Genomic DNA, 20,995 nt, shown 5'->3' on the forward strand with positions numbered 1-20,995 from the left:
CATTGAGCAAGTCCAGCCTAGTAGCACTAAAGTGTGCAGTATCTCTTCACAAGCCACTCTCCCCACCTGCTGAAAGCAAAGTTGGTTGTTGCTGAATGCTTACAAACCAAGCATCCAGTGAGACTGAGGGGTGGAAGCACTCACTGAAAAACATGTTATTGCTGCATATCAACTGTGGAATTTACAGGCTTTTTCTCCCCAAGCCATACAGGTCGAGTGAACCCAAATGCACACACACAGACATTTGTGGAGAGTAGTTGAGGTCTTGAGCAACAGTAGCAAGTTTTGGGGAGTTATTTCCCAGGTAAAGGATGATAATGTTCCATGTAATAAGGCTCCGGAGAGCCCCGTGGCTTCACAAATGCCGCAGGAATGGGCAGCCAGCTGTGTGGTAATGTTGGTGGAGAGGGAATTTACCACATTCTGCGGCCACAGAACCTGACCATACTTTTTTTTTTTTTTTGCTGAGAGAGGAAAGTCTTCTTCTTCTTCCTCTTCCATCCTCGGGGATTGGTGTTGTGTCTGCAGTTGATCTGACAGGCTTTTCCTCGCATCTCTTCTCCCTTTCAAGTTCTCTCTGTCTCTCCTCCTTTGTCTCTCGCTCGGTCTTCTTCACACCAGCTCAGCTCTTTTTACTCAACCTTTTATTTTTTCTATCACCCTCGCATAGTTTTCCCCCTTACCCCTTGCTTTTCTCCCTGCATCTCTAGATACTAGCGATCAAGGTGTGTGGATATTTTGGTTCCTCTTTCTCCCCCCTCCTCGCAGCCTCCCCCCCTCTCTCCTTGTCTGCCAGCCTCAATAGTGCTCCGTTCTGTTTTTTTTTTTTTTTTTCAAACTCCTCCATTTCTCCAGTGAGGATTTTTTGTGTGTTTTCCCTCTCCCAGCATAGTCTCTCTTCTTTCTCTCTGTGCCATGTCTGGTTCTCCGGCGGCTGTCGTTCTTAATTGGTGTTGCTCTGCATCTGCTTTCATCCTCCGCCTGTTTTCCCTTCCTCTCACCCCCCCCCCCCCATACTCATCTCCCTTTCTCCTCCTCCCACCTATATCTCCTCTGCATCATTGGCGGAAAAAGAGAGACATCAGACCGACTGCCTCCTGCCTGTATACATCAAGCTTAACTGTGTGTTGTTATGTGACTGGGTGTGTGTGTGTGTGAGTTTCTAGCTCCTTCATTCCTGTACAGTGGGTTGCTGTTGTCATGCTTCCTTCTTTACAGCCTAGCCCTATAGTCCCAGGATATGGAACTGTTTTGTGCAGCACAGGAAGACAGTATACTGCCTCATTATGCAATTCCTCCACATTTGCCAGCGGCTCCGGTTTGCTTAGACTTAGGAGGTTTTCCTACTCAACTCTGTATGCTTAAGAAAAGCCACAGAGTCAATGTAGCAACACTTGTTAGGTTAGGGTTTTGAGGGAGCAGAAGGGGGTATTTCAGGTAGAATTGCTTTATAAATGTTAGGGGAAAGTAGAAATGTTGGCTCTAAAGACGTGCATATCTGTGTGCAACTTAAAGCATCAGTCCCAGTAGAGATGTGCATGTATATTGTGTTACTGAGATTTGGACGATATTCAACATAATGTACTATAATATGACTAATGCTGTTTAAATGTTTTGTTGTATGAATACATAGAATATGTGCACTGAATACAACATAGCTTTGTGATGAAACATTGTGGTTTACAAGTTCTTAGCTTTTGCATCAAAGCTCATTTTTGACCAACAAACTGAATCATCTGCCAGCTTTGCATACATTTGCAACTTTGAAAAAACCCATATGCCCTGTAGAGAAATTGGCCAACAGCTTGCTAGCTAACATGATACAAGAAAAAGAAAAAGTGTTGCTTTCCTTTGAAGTACCGGTAGATAGTTTGCACTTCATTGAGGCTATCTGTGGTATTTGATCTAAAAGCAATACAGAGATATCTTGCTTTAATATTTCTCTTCTCAATAAACCCTAGATAAGGTAACAACAAATGAGAAATCCTCCAATGGTTTTGTTTTTAAAGGCAAGAAGGGCATGCACTTACTAGTTTAGTTACTGGCTACATTATGTTGTAAGGTGATCCAAGTCCCTTCAATGTAAGAGAACACTGAGACGCACTGTGTCCATGTAGGTCAGGAACCTGAAAACAGGACATATTTTGCCTAATTGCTGTGTCATACTGCCAGCGAGGGTAAACCTGATGCTGGGCGGCAGCGAAGAAACACCCCGGGGTCAGTGCTGAGGAGGTGCTAGTGTCAGCAGTACTCAGTGAGAGGGAGGGACACAGGGAGAGGCAGGTAAGGAAATATGTGGGGCAGGGGAGGTCAAGAGGAAGCTAACTTTGGCAATGACAACGTCAGCGCAAAAGACAACCGTCCGGTATCTCACATTTCACAAAACTGGATTCCACACCCGGCTGCCTCCAATATTACAGTAAATAACAAAAAAGAAAAAAATACTAAAGGCTGTTCATAGTGTATTAACACCTATTCAATTAGACAAGAAATATATCCTTGTCCTATGTGACAGCACCAGTAGGAACCGGATAGGTTGGGTCCACCATATTATCAGGGTTCGAATGTGAGACCATCACGATGCCACGGTCAATCGTAGTTCAGAGGCGCTGCAACTTATGGTGAAAATAAAAAGCACAGTGTTAATGGCAAAAGCTACTTTCTTTCCATTTGCATCCCCCATCCCTTTCTCTGCCTGCATGCTGCGGCTGTGTCTCAGCTCAGAGATATGACTGAGAAATGGACTACTGCACATTCACATGCTGCATACAATTATCTGAATGCACACAAACACCCACTCATACTGTGAGCTCCTATTTATCACCTGAGGGCTGCCTTCCCCATTGCTGCTGAGATGGCACAATGACGCACAAACACAGACTCCTCACTCAGTATGAAAAATAGGACTGTGTGAATGCAAGAGAGAGGGGGTGGGAAGAGACCATTAACAGGGAATGAAAAGAAGAAAATCCAGATTGAGGCAAAACAGTAATGTATCTCCTTTCTTTGAATTCTCCCTGCTGCCATGGCCACTAGTCTGGCAGTCTTCCCCATGGTTTGGATCTAAACTCACTGTTGACAAGCGTTCAATGTCTTTCTTCCGCTTTCTGTCTCTTGCCCATCTGTATGTCTGTCTATCCCTTTTCTACTCTGTCTCTTCTTTCTTCCTCTTACTGCCATGGAGACATTACGCCGCCATCAGAGAGCCTCTGTGAGGCCTCTCCTGTCTTTCTGATTGACAGCTCCCTCCCCCTGCCAGTGGGCAGCACAGTGGGATGCAGGCCTTCATTAATCTTCTGTTATGATTCATTCATACATTCAGATTATTCATTTTCTAGGCCGTGTCTTGGCACCATTTTTATGTTGTGTTTAGTTTACATGTCAGGGAAATTACACGTTAATCTTCAACTAATCATTTTCATTTGCAAAAATCTATTTCTAAAAAATCTACTGTGAATCATTATCTTCGCCTTTTTCAGCGGATGAACTGTCTAAAATCACAAAATATAAGTTTGAATGGCAACCTTTTTTTTTATGAATAAATTTAAATGATGAATTGTCAGAACCACGTTTATCCTTTTATCAAAGCAGTCCGACGTCATTAGGTCTCTCAATGACACATTTCAATATGACACACAGTACATGCAATGCAAATAATCTGTTGTTGTTATGGCAGAAGACCATGGTGATGGTTCATTGGTCTGATATCTGTTGGCATAGAAGTCGATTCCTATCTGACAAGAAAGCTGATTTTTTTTTAAGTATGACGTTCAACATATTGCTTGAGCATTGGGACAGTATTCTTAAAAAGTCCATGAGGGTAAAGCACAATAGCGTATTTTACAAAGCAGTCATGTATGTATTCAGCAGGATGGCTAACAAATAGGAATAGACTAGTTTTCATTGGACTGACATGAAGATGATCGATTGTAGTTGCACATTTTAGAAAGTGGTTTCATTGATTTGATATGACATAGTGCCGTGTTATAGATTGGTGTCCATTGCACTTAGTGATGACTAAACGCACACTCATTCATTCCTTATGGCCCAGCTCATGCCTATAATAGTTTCCAGGAGCAGTCACATACGCTGAGCTAAAGGAAATACAGGCTGAAAAGAAGCACTTAATTTTCCCAGTCCTCAGGCGAGCTATCTACCTAGTTCTACTAACGCCCACTAAGTCAGATTTCTGTAAAAAATAAAAGGCATTGCATCCTATTCGGTTGGCCTTTACAGCGTCTTCATTCTCTCTTTCTTTAATTCACGTCTGCCATTTTTCCTTTCCCTTTTTCATTCCGCCTTCTCCTTTTACATTATTTTGACCGTGAAGGAAAGTATTTCTCAGAAGTGCCTGACATGATTTTCTTATGAGGTGATTAGTTTGGATGGAGTTTTTCCATGCAGAGTGCACTTTGGCTCTGGCTTACACATGGATCAAAGGGAAGGGGTTGAAAGTGTATTTGCAAAGGGGGGGAGATGGCGAACATAAATGTGCCTTTTTTAAATGGTATATTTCTTTTGTGAATGTGCCTGAATGTCTTTAATTTGTAAACCGTGTGATGCGTCTAGGTCTACATTATTACTACAAGAATGAAAAATGGATGGACACTTAAGCTGAATCCTTACCGTTCTCCTTCTTGTTCCACTCATTACTCTTTCTTGTTTCACAGCTGAGAGAAGCTAGCGATAGAAGGAAGAGAACCATTTGATGGAAAAAAAGAAAAAACAAGAAGAAAAGAAAAAGACGGACGTCGCTCAGAAAAAGGTGAAGGTGAAAATGATGCATGTTCATAGATTACACATATAAAAGAAGCATATCTATTTTGAGGCACAGACAGTTCATTATGTATGATCTGTAAATGGCACTATATATATGTGTGCTTTTTGAAACCTTCAATCTTTTTCTTACTAATGGCTTTCAATGAAATCAATAGCAAACATCCCGTGTAGAGCAACTACAACTGACCTAAACAATTACAACATTATTCAATCACATATAATCAACTAGCCCTCTTCTGGTTAAATAAAGGTTAGGTTTTGTTATAATGTTTTGAATAATTGTTTCAATTCCACTCACTGTGTTCAGTTTCTTACTCTATTCTACTTGTTTTCCCTGCAGGCTTCTGATCAGAAACCCAAAGGTGAGTGTCATGATCAATTACACTTCACCTTCTCATCTTACTGATTTTCTAGAACCACATTCCAACTGCAGATCTGCATTAATCAGCTCTGATTAATGCACACTGACCCGTAAAGGCACATACATTATTCACGTGTTACACACACACATAGCATTTAGCATTCTCCTACACAGATGGACACACACATCTTGCACATGCATGCACAATTGTGCCGTTCGACTATGTTCTCAAACACACATGCGCACACAAAGCAAAGCTAATACAGTGGAGTCTAATGCAGAATGATGCCGAGTGACGCCCAGTTCGCCCGCAGCACCAGGCAGTGAAGCGTGAGGGCACCCAGACAGCACACTGGATGTTGTGTTTGTGGAGGGATGGGGGGATGGGGGAAAAGAGGAAGAGTGGAACAAAAGAAGAGCATGAAGTTCAGATGAAATGCAGAAAGACTGGGTCTGAAAGAACTGTGTCCTCACATGCCCTTGGTGTTCTCTTAAGATGTTAAAATATATCTAAAGAGAACATTGCTGTGAAATACTGTGAAATGTTACCTAGAGTTGCATCTGCTGCTCGGTTGTACCTAGGATTATTTTACAGTTGGATATGATTTCGCTAAAGCTTTTCAAGGATTTTGCGTCATTGGGCGTTGGGTTAAGACGGCAAAGAATGTGAGCAAAGCAGTTACCTTTAAATCCCAATAGTGTGTCTGTTAGCGCCCGTGCTAATCCTCGCGCAGTGTGAGCAGCAGCTTGACCATCTGGGTGTAACTGTTGGGTTTAACAAAGGTCACCACAGCTTGCCTTGTACTATGACCTGTCTATTTAATTGCCCCCCCCTAGACTGACCTGACTGTGAGCTTGGCCTATTATCCATGTCTCAAAGCCGCAACACAAAGCTTACCGCTTCTGATTTGAATATACATTTAATGCCGTTGTTCTTATGCTTGAGTGATTGAGACGGTGATACTTTTCTCAGCCAAAGAAAATCCCACCTGTCCAGGCCCAAAAATATCTAAAAGTATATTACCCTGACAGAGGGTTCTTGTCACAAATAGTATTTAGAGATCAACAGAAAACTTTAGGAGAGAACAAGCCTATGTTATTGTTTACAGCATATGTTTGTTAAGTGTTAGTTACACACAGCAGAGTTTGAATGCTGTTTTACAGGAATTCACACCTGGACGCTGTTTTTAACAGCCACAGTCTTAGCTGTAGGCCACTTTACTTTTGCACTTTAAATGCCATGCAGTATATTAGTGATACAAATGATGGTGATGAGGCAGGAATGAGTGCTGCGTTTTATTTGTCTCCCTATACTAAGTAAGGCCGGAGGTTTTTCTTTGCGGGTGTCAGATGGTGACGATCCACTTGGCCCAAAGGATTATGTGGGCAACAATAAATGTCACACAAAGTGTGTGTGTGTGTGTGTGTGTGTGTGTGTGTGTGTGTGTGTGTGTGTGTGTGTGTGTGTGTGTGTGTGTGTGTGTGTGTGTGTGTGTGTGTGTGTGTGTGTGTGTGTGTGTGTGTGTGTGTGTGTGTGTGTGTGTGTGTGTGTGTGTGTGTGTGTGTGTGTGTGTGTGTGTGTGTGTGTGTGTGTGTGTGTGTGTGTGTGTGTGTGTGGGGGGAGAGCTTGAGAGAAGAGGAGAGCGTGCACCGTGCAGCTGGAAGAGGCAGAGATGAGCCACTGCGATGTTATACTCCAACCTGTGTGTGTGTGTGTTGCGCTGAGTCAGAGAGGAAATATTGAAAACTATGTCTGTGAGAGACGCCCATTGACAGGGGCACGGCCACAAACAAGAAAGAGGGAGGAGAAAAGGAAAAAAAGAGTATGAATGAGGAAGTAGAACAGGGCATTCTGGGGCCACATAAAAGCAACAAGGAAGGAAGGAAAGTCATGGAAAGAACGTAATGAAGCAGAGAGCACTTTCAACGAGTGCCAAAAATGACCGTTGGGAGTCAATGACGGTGCTAATATATAGAAGAGGACTAATGACATGGACATTTGTTTTATGGTATGTTTAATGAGAGATGAAGAGAGAGAGGGGCATTGAGTGAGAAACTGATTGTGTGTACGTAGTGGTTTCTCATGCAGCCAGGAAGATGGAGGAAACAGAAAAAAAGGACCTGTTTGGAGTCTAATCGTTCAGTGAGCCATCAGGACCTCTGAGGTTGCTCCCTTTTGCAATATCTCTTAAAAGGAAGGTGGCATCGACTGGAATGAGTTGAGTTTTCAGGCGTGACTCTAAATAATAGAGGTGTGTGTGTATATATGCAAGTGGGGAGAAAAATCAGTATGCAGTAGTGATTTGTGTCTTTCCATCCATATCAGAGAATTCTGCCTTCCTTATACACTCTCAGAAATTCATAGACACATGCACACCACCTCCCCCATCGCCAGCGCCTTTTTCCTGCTTTCCTCTCCGCGGGCCCCCCTTGGTCCCAGGCATTTCAATTTGTTTGCAGTAATCGATCTCGGGCCCGGTGCGTTCATATGTATGAAAATGAGATAAAGCTTCGGTGCAGCGGAATTAACTTCTCTGCCCCCCATTACGGATGGAGCTTCATTGAAGGCCGGGTTCCAGGAGGCAATGTACCACTGCCCTAACCCACCTCCCCCACACAGACGCACACACACACACACACACACACACAGGCTGGACCTCCCTCCCTCTCTCTCCCCCCCTTCTGGTCCCCATTACCTCAGAGGGATGCTGATTATTCACCCCCAGCACACACGCAGCTTCATCACAATCCCTGCCATCACTGCAATCACAATCAGTCAGTTTTAATGCTACACATACTATACAGACACTTGCACGTGCGTAGAGACACACACACACACACACACACACACACACACACACACACACACACACACACACACACACACTCACACTCACACTCACACTCACACAGAGGACTGCATGCAGAGTATCTGTCAAGCTGCATATGTGTGTTTTTATAGTCCCACAATCATATTAAAAGACACATTTCTCTCTTCAGCAACTTTGAATCTAATCTGTGACTGAAGCAAATGCCTACATTGTAGAATTGAAAAGCAGCAAGGGCGTCTTTCACTACCCACATTTTGTTTTTAGCAGGCACACACACACGTAAATATTAAGTTGAGAGGGAGCTACACAAATGCAATTCGTGGAGAGAATACACGCAGGCACAGAAAGCCACAGTATTACCACACTGCATCTGTTCAATCCCACACCCCGATAATCAAGAAATCTGCTATCTCCATTTTTGCTGCGAATGCACTTTTCAACGCTGAAAGGTTATAGAACAAATGTAATGCCTGTCACTGTCACGTCCATAACTTGCCGTCTTGCTCACACTGTTTCTTCCGCCTGTTTCAATTTCACCGACGTTATGCTCGGTTCCGGCGACCACATCCGAGGAGAAACATATTTACACGGTGTCACCACAGTGATAACGGCATTATGTTTTTCAAAGACGCGCAAGAGGCACATAAACACAAGTGTGTCGTATAATTCTGTATTGGATTATTTAGCAATTTCACATGCTATTAATTGTGTCAACTCTTTTGAAAGGGAATTTCATGAATCGCAATCTAATTGGAGGCTAATTTACTTTAGCATTCAGACTGCTTTTCTCTTTTGTTAACCACATTTATAAACACTCAATGAATTAATAGTGAATAGCTGGTGAATTACATCCTGTGGATTTATGACTGCCAAGCATGATTGTTTTTCCTCTACCCCCCGTGTGCTCACCCCGCCTGCATGTCAAGTGCCAGAGGAGAGTGAGGTATGGAAGGAAAGAAAGAAATAATTATGGGAGCAAAGTCTAGAACAATGCTTCCTCTGCGTATTCATGTTGTGTGATCGCTCACAATCTTCTGACAAGAGAGCCCATTTGGTGCCTCACCCCCTGTTCCCCAATGGTGAGCTGCTTCGTGCCAAACACCAGGCACATTAATAGGATTTAGCTCAACTTGTAGTTATGAATGACAGTTCAGCCTTTGCTTTGAGGCCGAGGTGTTCACCTATATTATGTATATGTAAAGTTCAAAGAGTGCTGGTAAGACTGCATAGGGTCCCCTCGTTCCCTCAGGCCATTGTGAATCAGCAGAAGAAGAATACCAGTTTAATTTGGCTTGATAAGATTATTCCTGTTAATCATATATAGTCAAGGGGGATAATGTCATGCAATACAAGTCATATTCCATATTCCATACGACTATGAAATTCACATTGGGACTGCAAATGAGAAGTACTCCAATGTTCTATTGTTAATCCCCATACTCCCCAATGACCCCCGAAGAGATCACATCTTTGATTCATATGTCAGCGTTCCCAATGTTTGAGATACCATACATCATTCTACATATCTATCAAATTCAAATGACGTCCATCCTCAGGCAGTTGTTGCCCTTTGGCACTGACCTTGGGTGGAGGTGTAGTATAATACCCTTAAAGCTCTTTACTCGGAGAGTGACTTAGCTTCCATTATGACTCAAAAGCAAAAAGGGGTTTCATTGGTCCACTCTGTCATAATCTCAACAGGGCAGAGAGGCAGAGCTGACATGACCAACTGAGACCTGAGGGAGGGAAACAAGTTTGGCAATAAGAAGTGGTGGTGGTGACCATAATTATAGAGAGAGGGTGGAAGAGGCGTGGTTTGGTCAGAGGTCACCGGAGGTACATGGGGTCACAAGGCAAATGGAGGTGCGTTAGGCAACTGTCAGTCTCTATGGCAACAGCCAATTGTATGCGACTGAGGATGTGTCTATTTTTCCCCACTAATACTGACAGATGGAACCTCATAGAGAAACACCCCCCCTTTGTGTGCATACGTCTGCCTTATGTGACTGAAAATCCTTTTGGTTACCTTGTAAAAAAACAACCAAGTGCCCCCAAAAAGGAGTCGCAGATCTTGTGGATTGCGTTACAGAATGATGAAGTTACTATACTTCCATAGAAGGGGAAATGAAAATGAGTGGGAGCCTAAATCTGCTTCAACAGAGAATTTGCAGAAGGAAGTGAGACATACAGAAAAGGTAATGAACTCCAAACTGAGTATCTCTTTAACTTGCTTTCACAGTACACACATTTAATGGGCTTGGAGAAACTATTATTCGTGCCTCTGCCCCGTGTACTATTTGATTTATTTCACAAAAGTGGGCCTTGTTGCTCTCATAAGGCATGATTTGTTTTTTTTCTTCATAAGCTTAAATAAAACATTGATGCACATAACTGAGCACTTCTTTTAAAACCACTACAGCAGCAGGTATTCAATACACAGACAAACATGCTGTATTTCCATTCCTCCTCCTACTTCTTAGCTCTTATTGGATTAAGAGATGCACCATTGTGTAGGGCATATAGGCCTGTGTGTTGCGTCCTTCCCTCCCCCTTCTATAAACATGGCTGCATAATAAAGTGGCTCTGCAGACAATAGACAGAAGAGATGTGGGAACCTGCGCTGCCTGGCACCCGGCGCAGGGAACCAACCAACCACAGTTGTTGTTTACAAAAGCAGATATCATTCCTTCTTGCCCAATAAGCCTTGTTTGTTTTGTTTCGCTCTATATCTGATTCATTTGTGCATTTCCCTCTGCCTTGTATGATTTCATTTTCTTCATCTATGCTCGCTTGTTCTCTATTTTTATGCAGTTGCTCTTTGTCTCGCTCTCTCTCATTGTGTGTAATTAACCATTTAGTGTGAAGAAGGGCTGTAATTAAAAGTTTGGTGCAAGGTTGCAGAGAGCGCCTCAGCTGGAGGGTTTAATGGAATCTACAGTGCACTTGATACAAATGCTAATTTAATCGGCTCTCCTTTTCAACTTCAATTAGAGGTGCTAAGGCCACCACCACATGAGTCTTAATGTGGCTTTTAAAACACAACACTGACTTGCTCTGCTTTAACTTTAATATCCCTGTATTTACCTCTGCCAATCAAGCTCTAAGTCATACAGTTATAGAAGCTATAACTAATTAAATGTGTCCATTCAATTTCACTTTCCTGACACAAGGGATTCCCCCACTTTTCTCTTTTTTCCCCCTTAATAGTCTTTTTTTCTAACCTTCAAAAGCATTTACTCATCCATTATGAATTAAGAAAAGATCTCTCCTCCTCAAAATAAAAGACATGTTTCAGTCTGCCGTAAATGTGTTTCCTTTTTTTTTTGGGCAGAGGGAAGCTGTCTCTTTCTTCTCACATCTTAAACATTCAGACCGACTTTCTTTTCTTCTCACTTGTGTATGTATGTCTGCAACCAGACACGCATTCCCTCTCAAAAGAAGGCTAATTATCACTTGTTTAATACAGATTACACTTTAGATGGTTACACATAACCCAACTGGATGTTGTCATGGCAGCACTTAATCATTTCTTTCTGCGAGCATAGAATAATGTTACTGAATAGGTTTGTGACCATGTGCTCTAAATGGGTCATGCTTTCTTTTTGGATACTTGTGTCATTGCTTGTGCAGCAGATATTAGATGTGGTCATCAGTGACATCAGGGAGCATGGATACATCCTTGTTACTACAACAACACAAACACAGGCTGTGTGAAGCAATGGGTGTATGAGGCACACCAAAGCTAATGGACTTGTTTGTGTTCATCTGCTTCCTGTTCCATGCTGGCAGCAGAAATGAACAGTGAGCTGACTGAGTAACTTCCTTATGTTTCTTTTTTACTAAATTGTTCAGGGAACCAAGACTAAATCTCAGGAGCTCTGGAAACCCATGTGTATGAATTGCAAAGATGTGGTAAAGAAGGAATTCCTTTTGTTTGCAGACTGTTATGTTACTTTGATGTTTGTCGGGAAGTAGATCAAAAGAGGCGGAGAACCAAAAAGGCCCATCTTTGAAGTACTGCTAAAAAAAGATATTTTCGTACACCAAAGCTATTGGTAAATACAGTTATTTGTAATTGTGTTTTTTGCTTGTCAACGAGTCAGTACTTGGGAACATTAAAGGTGGGGTATGTCATTTTGGAGAAACCAGCTCGAGTGCGCTAGAATTTGAAAATACACAACCGGAAAAAATCTGCCACTTCCTTACAGAGCCCCTCCTCCAACACACACGAACGCGCACATGACCAATGAGGGCACGAGATAAGTTTGTGCACACACGAACGCGCACATGACCAATGAGGGCACGAGATAAGTTTGTGCACAGATGGAAGGCTGACAGGCAGGTAGGCCATCCAGTTAGTTTAGCCGGGCCGTCTGAAATGATTGGTCGTTCTTTTTACAGTACTACGGCTTCCACAGATGAAATTGTTTTATGGATTTATTGTCAAAGCATTTAATATATTCATTGCTATCAGGATGTTAAGAGAATTCCATAGAATATAACAAAAAGTGTTTCTGAAATAAATGGCATACCCCACCTTTAACCATCATTTACATTTTAAATGAAAGTCCTTACTCTGGGTCTAAACCGCTTTATAACAACCATTATGTGCACCTAATATGCATGCATTCTGAACCCATTTTATCTCGGCTTCTATTTCAGCAGTGAGCAACACCTGGTGCAAACTGCATCATGGTTGTTCATGAGCCATTACAAATCTGACTTAATCAGGGATAATTAGGTTTATTCAAACATTTTCTCAAAACCTTCTATAGTAGCACATCACAGTAGAGAGGGCACAATGCGTTCCAAGTAGACACATTTGTTGGAGTTGGAAGAGATGAAAGAAAAAGAAAGCTGGGAGAGAGAGATTCTGGGCTGAGGTAGACATTTGGAGTCAGGAGATTGATGTCTGGAATCAGGGAAATGGCAAGGTAAGAAGACAGAAACAAGACAAGGGAGAGAAGAGAGAAGGAGGAGAAAAAGGATCAAGATGGCCCAGAGGGAGAAGAACAAAGTGGGAAGAGAACGCCAGGCTGAGAGACAGGTAGGCACAGAAAAGAGAAAGGGAGACGCAGTGAGGATACGGTGCAAGCTGCTGATGGAAAGACAGAGGAGGGAGGGGGCAGGGCAGCGTGCATTCACTGTCCTGCTGTCTGATTGGACGAGGCAGCGTCAGGCGGGCCGACATGAATTTAATCAGAGATGTGCGTCACCAGCTGCAGTTCAAAGCCAACAGCCAGGCAGATACTGCTGGAGGGGGCACACTCTCTCTCTCTCGTTCTCCCTCCCCCTATCTGCATGTGTGTTTCACTAAAACTTCATCGATCAAAGGGGGTAAAAACAATTGTGTCTTGAACTTTTGAGGAAACAAATAGAGGCCCACACGTTTACTTTATACACGTGGAAATGTGCTTATATTTAGTTATGACTAGAAGAAAAACATGTGAGGTTATCCATATAAATAGTTCTATTTTTGGATTATTGTTGTGCTCACTGAGAGCCCTTTTTTCTGCTTTTCCACAAGATTTTGGCAGACACATTGAATACCTCTGCCCTCTGAATTCACTTTAACCTCCAGTGTGGCAGATTTGGCCTGTATGTTACTTTGTGGGTCATTGCCAGCACTGCAGTGCAGGCCTGCTATAGGAATAGTTATCATGCTGGACAGAGTGAAGCTTTAATGAAAACATTATGTCCATGCCATCAATTTGCCACTATTTCATTGTTTGAAAAAAAAAAAAAACATCCCCCTTCCCTCTACACACACTCACACAACCTGTGTCCCCTCGTCTCTCTCTGCTCCCCTGAGTGAAGGCAGTCTCAGCTGTTGTGTAGAACAGGCATATCTATCTAGGGACTTGAGAAAACAACATCATCAGCTCTATTCATCCTGCATTCAGCCATGGACCAAGAAACTGTAATTTACGGCAGCTTTTAGGTCACTAGCAGTTGGCAGACATTATGAAAGCAGCTGTTTGTGCGCAGCAGGAACCTCTCAGGTAGAGTGGTGCATAATCAGAGCTAGTTCGGTTTCCTCCTAGGTGCATGCAGCAACAGACTCTCCAGCTTAATAAAGAGGTATTCAGTGTATAGATCAGACGGTGGGTGTTTTCCTTCTCTCAGCAACGTGGGGAGGAAATGTTAGACCAGCCAATCTGGTTGGTGCTAGCTGTCCAGATCCTACTAATAATAACACCTTTCAGGCTAATACTCAATTAGATAGCTGGCTGGTCACTTCAACCACAGGGAAAGGCCCAGGCTGAGGCCAAACCAGCAAGGAAAAGTGTGTGTGAGTGTCCTTGTGCATGTGTGTGTGTGTGTGTGGGGTTGCAAGAGAAGACTGTGTAATGAGGAGGAAAGGAGGTGTCTCTATGTGTTTAGGTGTGTCTGTGTTCAGTCAGCAGAAAAGAATGACCTTTTCATAGAGTGCGTCTGGGCCAGTAACATATGTTCGATAAAAAGCTGCATGAGGCGGTTAACTTAAAGGGACAGTCCACAGCACCATACAAATGCATACAAATGAAAAACACCTGCAGAATGCTACACAACAAATACAATACTCAATGTCATTTCTGGAGACTGCATGAACTGAAAGTAAAACATGACTGCTGTGCAATCTGTAAACATCCTCCTCATGAATATGACCACTCCATCACATACTGCTAGAATTTAACTTGAGATTAATTTTCTTTGCCATCACAACTTGTGCGGTTGATATAGTAGTACTGTTACATTAAAAAGATGAAAAAACAAAAGGTTTGACTTAACGTCAGCAGCATAGGAAAACGTCACTCTTTAGAGGCATTTCAAATACAGGATTTACCTCTTACAAAAAAGTTTGAGTTACTATTCTTTTGGAACAAGTTGTCAGATATCAGCCAAATGTAATATCTGTTATACAAAGGACTAAAAGAGTTGACCCAGACATTAATACCTTGCTACCTGCGTGTGTCTTTCTGTCTGTGTATTGTATCCATCCAGTGCCAGACCCTGCTCCCACTAAGCCCAGTCCTGGCCCCCCCCACCACTTCCACCCTGCCAGCCCTACGCTGCCCCTCTCCTCCTCTTCTTCTTCTTCTGGCAATGGCAAGCGCGCCTCCTCCAGTAGCCAGCTCCAGACTCAGACCCCCCCTCAGCAGCAGTGCCAGTTGTCCTCTGCCAGTGCTCGCTACCCGCCCAGAGAGGTGCCACCCCGCTTCCGCCAGCAGGAGCACAAGCAGCTACTGAAGAGAGGCCAGCCACTGCCTGCAGGAGCCCTCAGCGCTCTCACCCTCTCCTCTTCCTCCTCCTCCTCTTCGCCCTCATCATCTTATTCCTCTTCTTCTACGACTACCGGCAGCACTTCCCCAAACTCTGCGTCGTCCGCTGCGAGCAAACGCCACCCAGGTTGGTGTCAATACAGTGAAAACAAAATACCCTGGAACATATCCTGATTTAAAATTTGTCATCCTTTTTTTTTTTTTTTTTAAAGCTTTTGTGGTGGCTGTGTGCAAAATGTTCACCCTTTTTAACTTCATACAAATCGATCATTTTGCCTCACACTTCTCACTTTGACTTCCCCAAATGTTGTGAAATTGGCTTGGCACAGAGACAGTGGTATGCAAGGCAGCATTGAGACATTAACTGCATTATGGGCATAATAAATGATGGTGATTATAATTGTAGTTTAAAGGCACTTTCACTGCCTGTCAGTGTAAATAATGATGAGCTACAGCAGCTCCTAAATTATGTAGGAAGCTGACCAATTTGAAGCCAACTTAACATGTAAGACTCAAGCCTACACTAATTTACAAATGGCTGCTACCTCTGCTTTTCTATTTTTCCCTTCCTTGGCATTCTAAAAGGATTCAGAGAGCTAAATGCGTGTTTCCAAGGGTCTGTGCTTTTAGAGTGGGCTGGTCTGGATCCCGGTGCTTTTAACATCAGGAATAATAACGGTAAATGATTTAAAAGCCTTGGAAAAATCTTGTTTCGATGTTTAAGTCTAATTGAGAAGAAAATTGTTACGTTTTGAAGCCTTATTTTTGCTAGACTCTCAGGGCCACACACACATTAATACGCACACACTCTCTCAGACCTCTGTAGCCAGCGGTAATCTTTTAATGAACTCACCGGTGGCCCCTAAGATCACTAATAGTGAACCTGCCTTAAGGTGCTCATTGTGTGGCTGCTTGGGTGCATTTGTATGCAAGTAATGGGGTGATAAAAGATGGCCATGATTTATTTATATCATTATCGCATTTATTTTTCTCTCAGTTTATTGACTTCCGTGTTTCTTTTCGCTTTCACATGCGAGATGTTTTGATTGTTGTAATCATTATTTCTGCTATTTGCATGTGCAAGGTTTTCCTTTGTAAACCAATCACAACCATCTGCTTAATAATGTCAACAGACACAAAGATGCTCCTCACATCCTCTAACACAACACTCTGTCTCTCTGAAGGAATAGATGCAAAGATATTTCTGTAGGATGCCACGCAGTGTTTTCATGTTCAGGTTAGCAGGAGCTTGCATGAGAATCTGCTCTCATCTTTGTTGAGCTTCTCTTCTCTCCAGAGTCCTTTTTATCTATCTCTCTTTTCATCAGTGCTACTCTGTTCTGCCTTTCATTACTGTCTCAACATTTGCTGGAACAACACCAGGTACTCGGTAAATAAATCTGCAGCAGCTGTGGTGCAAGGCTTGCTAGTCAGCAGCCATCACAGAGGAAACCGGTCCTAGTCTCCGTCTAGTCGCTGATGTGCTTGTACTTGGGCCTATGCCACTAATCCCAGCTTCAAACAAACATGGATGCCTGAATATGTAAAGAGTTCCGTGTTGTGTCTTGTGTATTTAGTAGTCCATATGATGAAAGATGAACAAGTCTGAATTATACAGCTTTCTTTGATCCTTTCACAAACAACATTTTAGTAATAAGTAGGACAACACACAGGGTTTCCCAGAATGTGGTCCAGGCTTCTCGTTCTCAAGAGCAGCAATACCTATAAGCCTTCACATTTAAATAAAGTAATGGCTTCAGAAAGCTCGCCTTGTTCAGTTTATTAACCTACACTGTCCTTATAATCGTCAGCGCTGGTTATCCTGTTTATCATTTACCTCGCCCTGGTTTTCCCAGGGGCCTCTCACTACAACACTGTCTGCCCAGCCTGTTCTATCCTGTCTGCACCAGTAATAGCCGCAGGCTAGTGGCCCTGTTGTTGCAAATATTCTGGCATGCATAATTTAAAGAGCGGACATTGTAGTTAAACTTTCTACCCTGTGCTAGAAGGTTAAGGCTTTTTGCTTCATTTACACAAACTACTACTTTTGTAATAGACCTTGAAAAATAGCCTAAAAAGAAGATCTTCTTTTTGCATGATTTATATGTTTGGAAGACTACACATTTGCAATTTGTGTTTTGAACTTATTCATCCATTTAAACAAAGTTCATGGAATTAAGTGGATCTTCAAGTCAAGAATTATGTACAGCATTATCCTACGCAAGAGAATAATTTCTGCCATATTATGAATCTAAATGTCTACTTTTGTCAAAATCCCAGTATCATGTTCCTGTATTATTTATTGCAGCCTGCCTGCAAATACACATAAGTTTACTTCCTCAGTGTAACTGTAAGTGAGGGATGAACTCTGTTTTGAGGACATTGTTCTGACCTCTCTGAGGAGGTGACTGTGGCCCAAAGGGACGTGATAATGTTCAAGCAGGAACTTTTTCTCTTGTGCGCATGCAATCACAAACACATGTGGATAGATGTAGTGGATACACATCAGGAAGAACACACTGGTCTGACCTAGTTGTGTCCTCTCAGATCTGTGTCTGCCTTGCAGGCCAGCTGGCTCAGGGTTTAAAGGGTACACACACACGCATGTTAGTTCATACTGCAGTATTATTCAGTATACAGTATATCCTTAGGTGCTTAAATGAATTTATTTTTGACCCATTTGTTTCGTTGCTTTCCTCTATTTGGTTCAGAAAAAAAATCCTACTGATTTAATTTAGAAGCCCTATTAAATGTAATTGTGTGTGATTTATAAGATTCCAGCAGGAACAGCACACACACCGCCCCATCCCCAAAGTCTGAAAGGCAACCCCCTCTAAATTCAAGGGCAGTCACACCACTCCCACCTAACCTCCGCTTTCCAAACCCCTTTTGAGTGTCCCCAACAGCAGACAGAGACCCCCCTGTCCCCTCTCCCCTCCCTGCATCACCCCCACCATCCCAGTCTCTCCAGCTGACTGGGGACCATTAAGTAGCCGTCAGCCAGCAGCCGTCCAGACAGACTCCCCAGTAGCAGGTGCTTGAGTGGGGGTCTCTTAAGACTGTGGGAACTGCAGCCCAACAGCTGTTTGCTCGTCACCCAGACACAGCTTATAGCCAGAAGGCACTCTGCCGGGTGCTGCTAAAACACTTAGCCCTTTCACTTGGGCTCTCTTTGTTTTGCAGGTAAAGCAGTCGGGCATTGGAGCATATCTAATTTGAGTTAAATGTGGAGATTGAACAGAGTGTCGCTTTAAGTTAAAATGGGTATTTTGAAATCGTTAGCTAAAATATAGGTTGTAATTCGAAAAAATCTAATACATTTTTTAAAACATGTTATTTTCTTCAAGTACTTTCTTAAGGAAAGGCAGATCTGCCTCATCAACCTTGGTACACTTGAGATGTAAAATAACCTCCACTTAAATCTTGTGTGTTTTAAAATCATAATCACAAGAGCACTTTGCCATAATGAAGCCGGAGAGGTATAGATTGCCCCATGTGGATGACTGTGACACACACACACACACACACACACACACACACACACACACACACACACACACACACACACACACACACACACACACACACACACACACGAGAGAGCCCCCTAGTGGCTTAATTAATCCAGCCTCTGTCAGGGAAACCAGAGAAGTCACAATGATCTCACTCTCCCTTTTTTTCTCTTCTCTAAGCAGAGGTAAACAGACATGGATAATGAGCTTTTTAAAGCCTCCTGTGACCATTTCCTTACTCTTTCTTTTCCTCCCTGCTTCCGGAGAAACAAGTACATGCTGTCTTTGATCCGAGTGGGCGTAAAGCACCCCTCAACGAGAGATGGAGAGGGTCTATTTGAGGACAAAAGACTACTAAATGTCCCCTCTGGTTCTGGTGTTATGTCATCCCACGTTTTGCAGTGAGAAATCAAAGTGTAGTCTTGGGCTCACAGTGAAATGAAGGATTCCAGTTTTGGTCCCACCATCTCTTATAGCCTGTTCATGTATGTTCTCCCACTGTCTCCCTTTCTTTTCCCTTGCCACTGCAAGTGCCAACCCTTCCCCCAATACTTTCCTCCATCTCTCCCTACAACTCTCTCTCTCTTGCGCTCACCCTGCCCCTCGTTTAATTTAAAGCATTTAATTATTGGCTACCTGCCCATTTTCTATTATGGCAACTCGTTTCAATCTCGAAGATCTATGCGTATCTTTGTTTCAACTGGCAAGCTGGCTTCGAGGTTTCAATGTGTCGTTGCTGTTGTCTCTCACTTTTCGAGCAGAAACAATGCTCATCATTAGGAATTTGTTATTATTATTATTTCTCCTATGAAGAGAGCAAGGCTGTATCGTCATGCATAGACTCGTATATACCAAAAGAAAGAACATTGCTCAGTGTTGGGTGCATGACGAGCAGAAAGGGAAAGGAACCCGTCGTTTTTTGAAACCCTTTTCATTCACAAAGGATAATAGGAGCCTGCCCTCCTAATTGCACGCAGACTGAAAGCAGCACCACATTACTGACACATGATTGCAAATGGTGGATGGAAATAACTGTCCCCTTTTCTTTGTTTTTCATGTTGAGCTTGCTCTCTTCTCCCCCTGCTATATCGCTGCTTTGTCAAGAATCAGTCAGACCTCTCTATTGGAATGTCTGGGAGGGAGTCGAGGGGCGAACATTCAGTGCATGTTGAGGTGAAGGAGAGAGGCTGTTCTGCATTAGTCCATACAGGCACACAGCATGTACATATTTAAAGGGGTAGACTCAATAGCATTAGCACCAATACTGTCTAGAGAAAAAAACTATTAAATAATTCACATCAAATATTTACTTGGTCGAGCTTATAATGTTACATATCTGCACACATTTTCTATATACACTGCACATAGTTCCACTAATGCCTGCATATAATCCACATACTATTGGTTTAAGAAACAACCGGGGAGCTAGCTTGCAGACATAGAAGACATCTGTGTAATGGCTTTAAAAGAGTGGCGCTGGCTCTTCTCAGGTATTTTTCCACTCTCTCCCTGGATGACCCCTTTTTTAGAACACAGGCAACACACATTCCTTTTTTCCCTTTTTATGTTTTTTTTGTGTTAAATGTTGGTTTGTCGCAGTGTCTGTGACAGGAGTGCTAAAGAGATGGCTGCATTCCAGGCTTTGATGCACTTATAATGTAACAAGAGAACATTTGCAAATATAACTGAGAGAAAGATAGATATTTTATTTATTTTTTCACACCCACTGGCCTTAGCAGGCATGCGCCAAATTCAATAGACTTGAAATAGTTCCAAACCAGGCTTTGTTTCACAAGATACACATAAATCACTATGTTGGTGGAAGTCCAAACAAAAGAAAAATACATTTAGATTTATTTAAGAAAAAGACTAAGTGTACATACCTGAGATACATTTAAACATATAATGTTGTCCTTGTACAGAAAATGCCTTCAGTTGACTTCAATGAGTTCAGCTATTGTGAAATCTCTTGCACTCAATAAACATTCACTACTTTCCTATACGCGAAAATTAACACTATGGATTAGTCATCCTTCACTTTATCCATTATCTTTGACACTCATATATAATGGAGTTACATTCTAAATCCCTTAAATATCTTCTACAATTATTCCTTACATTTATATTAGTTTGTTGTCACTTGGACACCAGGCAGCAACAATTGGTAATCAAGCTTTGATTTAACAGGTTTATGTGCAAGCATTACTTTTGTTGTCTGGCCTACTATTGACATTTTTCATACAAACCCAA

The 20,995-nt window shown here is 42.5% G+C and overlaps 1 protein-coding gene across 1 annotated transcript in view; it reads left to right on the forward strand.

Annotated features, from left to right (window-relative positions):
- tnrc6c2 (trinucleotide repeat containing adaptor 6C2) overlaps positions 1–20,995 on the forward strand; it is a 51,447-nt gene that overhangs the window by 6,474 nt on the left and 23,978 nt on the right. Inside the window, exons 2-4 of the mRNA XM_079649142.1 lie at positions 4,671–4,765; positions 5,120–5,141; positions 14,956–15,360. Of these exons, the coding sequence (XP_079505268.1) occupies positions 4,709–4,765; positions 5,120–5,141; positions 14,956–15,360 (484 nt within the window). The 5' untranslated portion in view covers positions 4,671–4,708. The remainder of the gene's footprint in view (positions 1–4,670; positions 4,766–5,119; positions 5,142–14,955; positions 15,361–20,995) is intronic.

The sequence above is a fragment of the Notothenia rossii genome, assembly GCF_949606895.1.
Source record: "Notothenia rossii genome assembly, chromosome: 1".
NCBI classification, from domain to species: domain Eukaryota; kingdom Metazoa; phylum Chordata; class Actinopteri; order Perciformes; family Nototheniidae; genus Notothenia; species Notothenia rossii.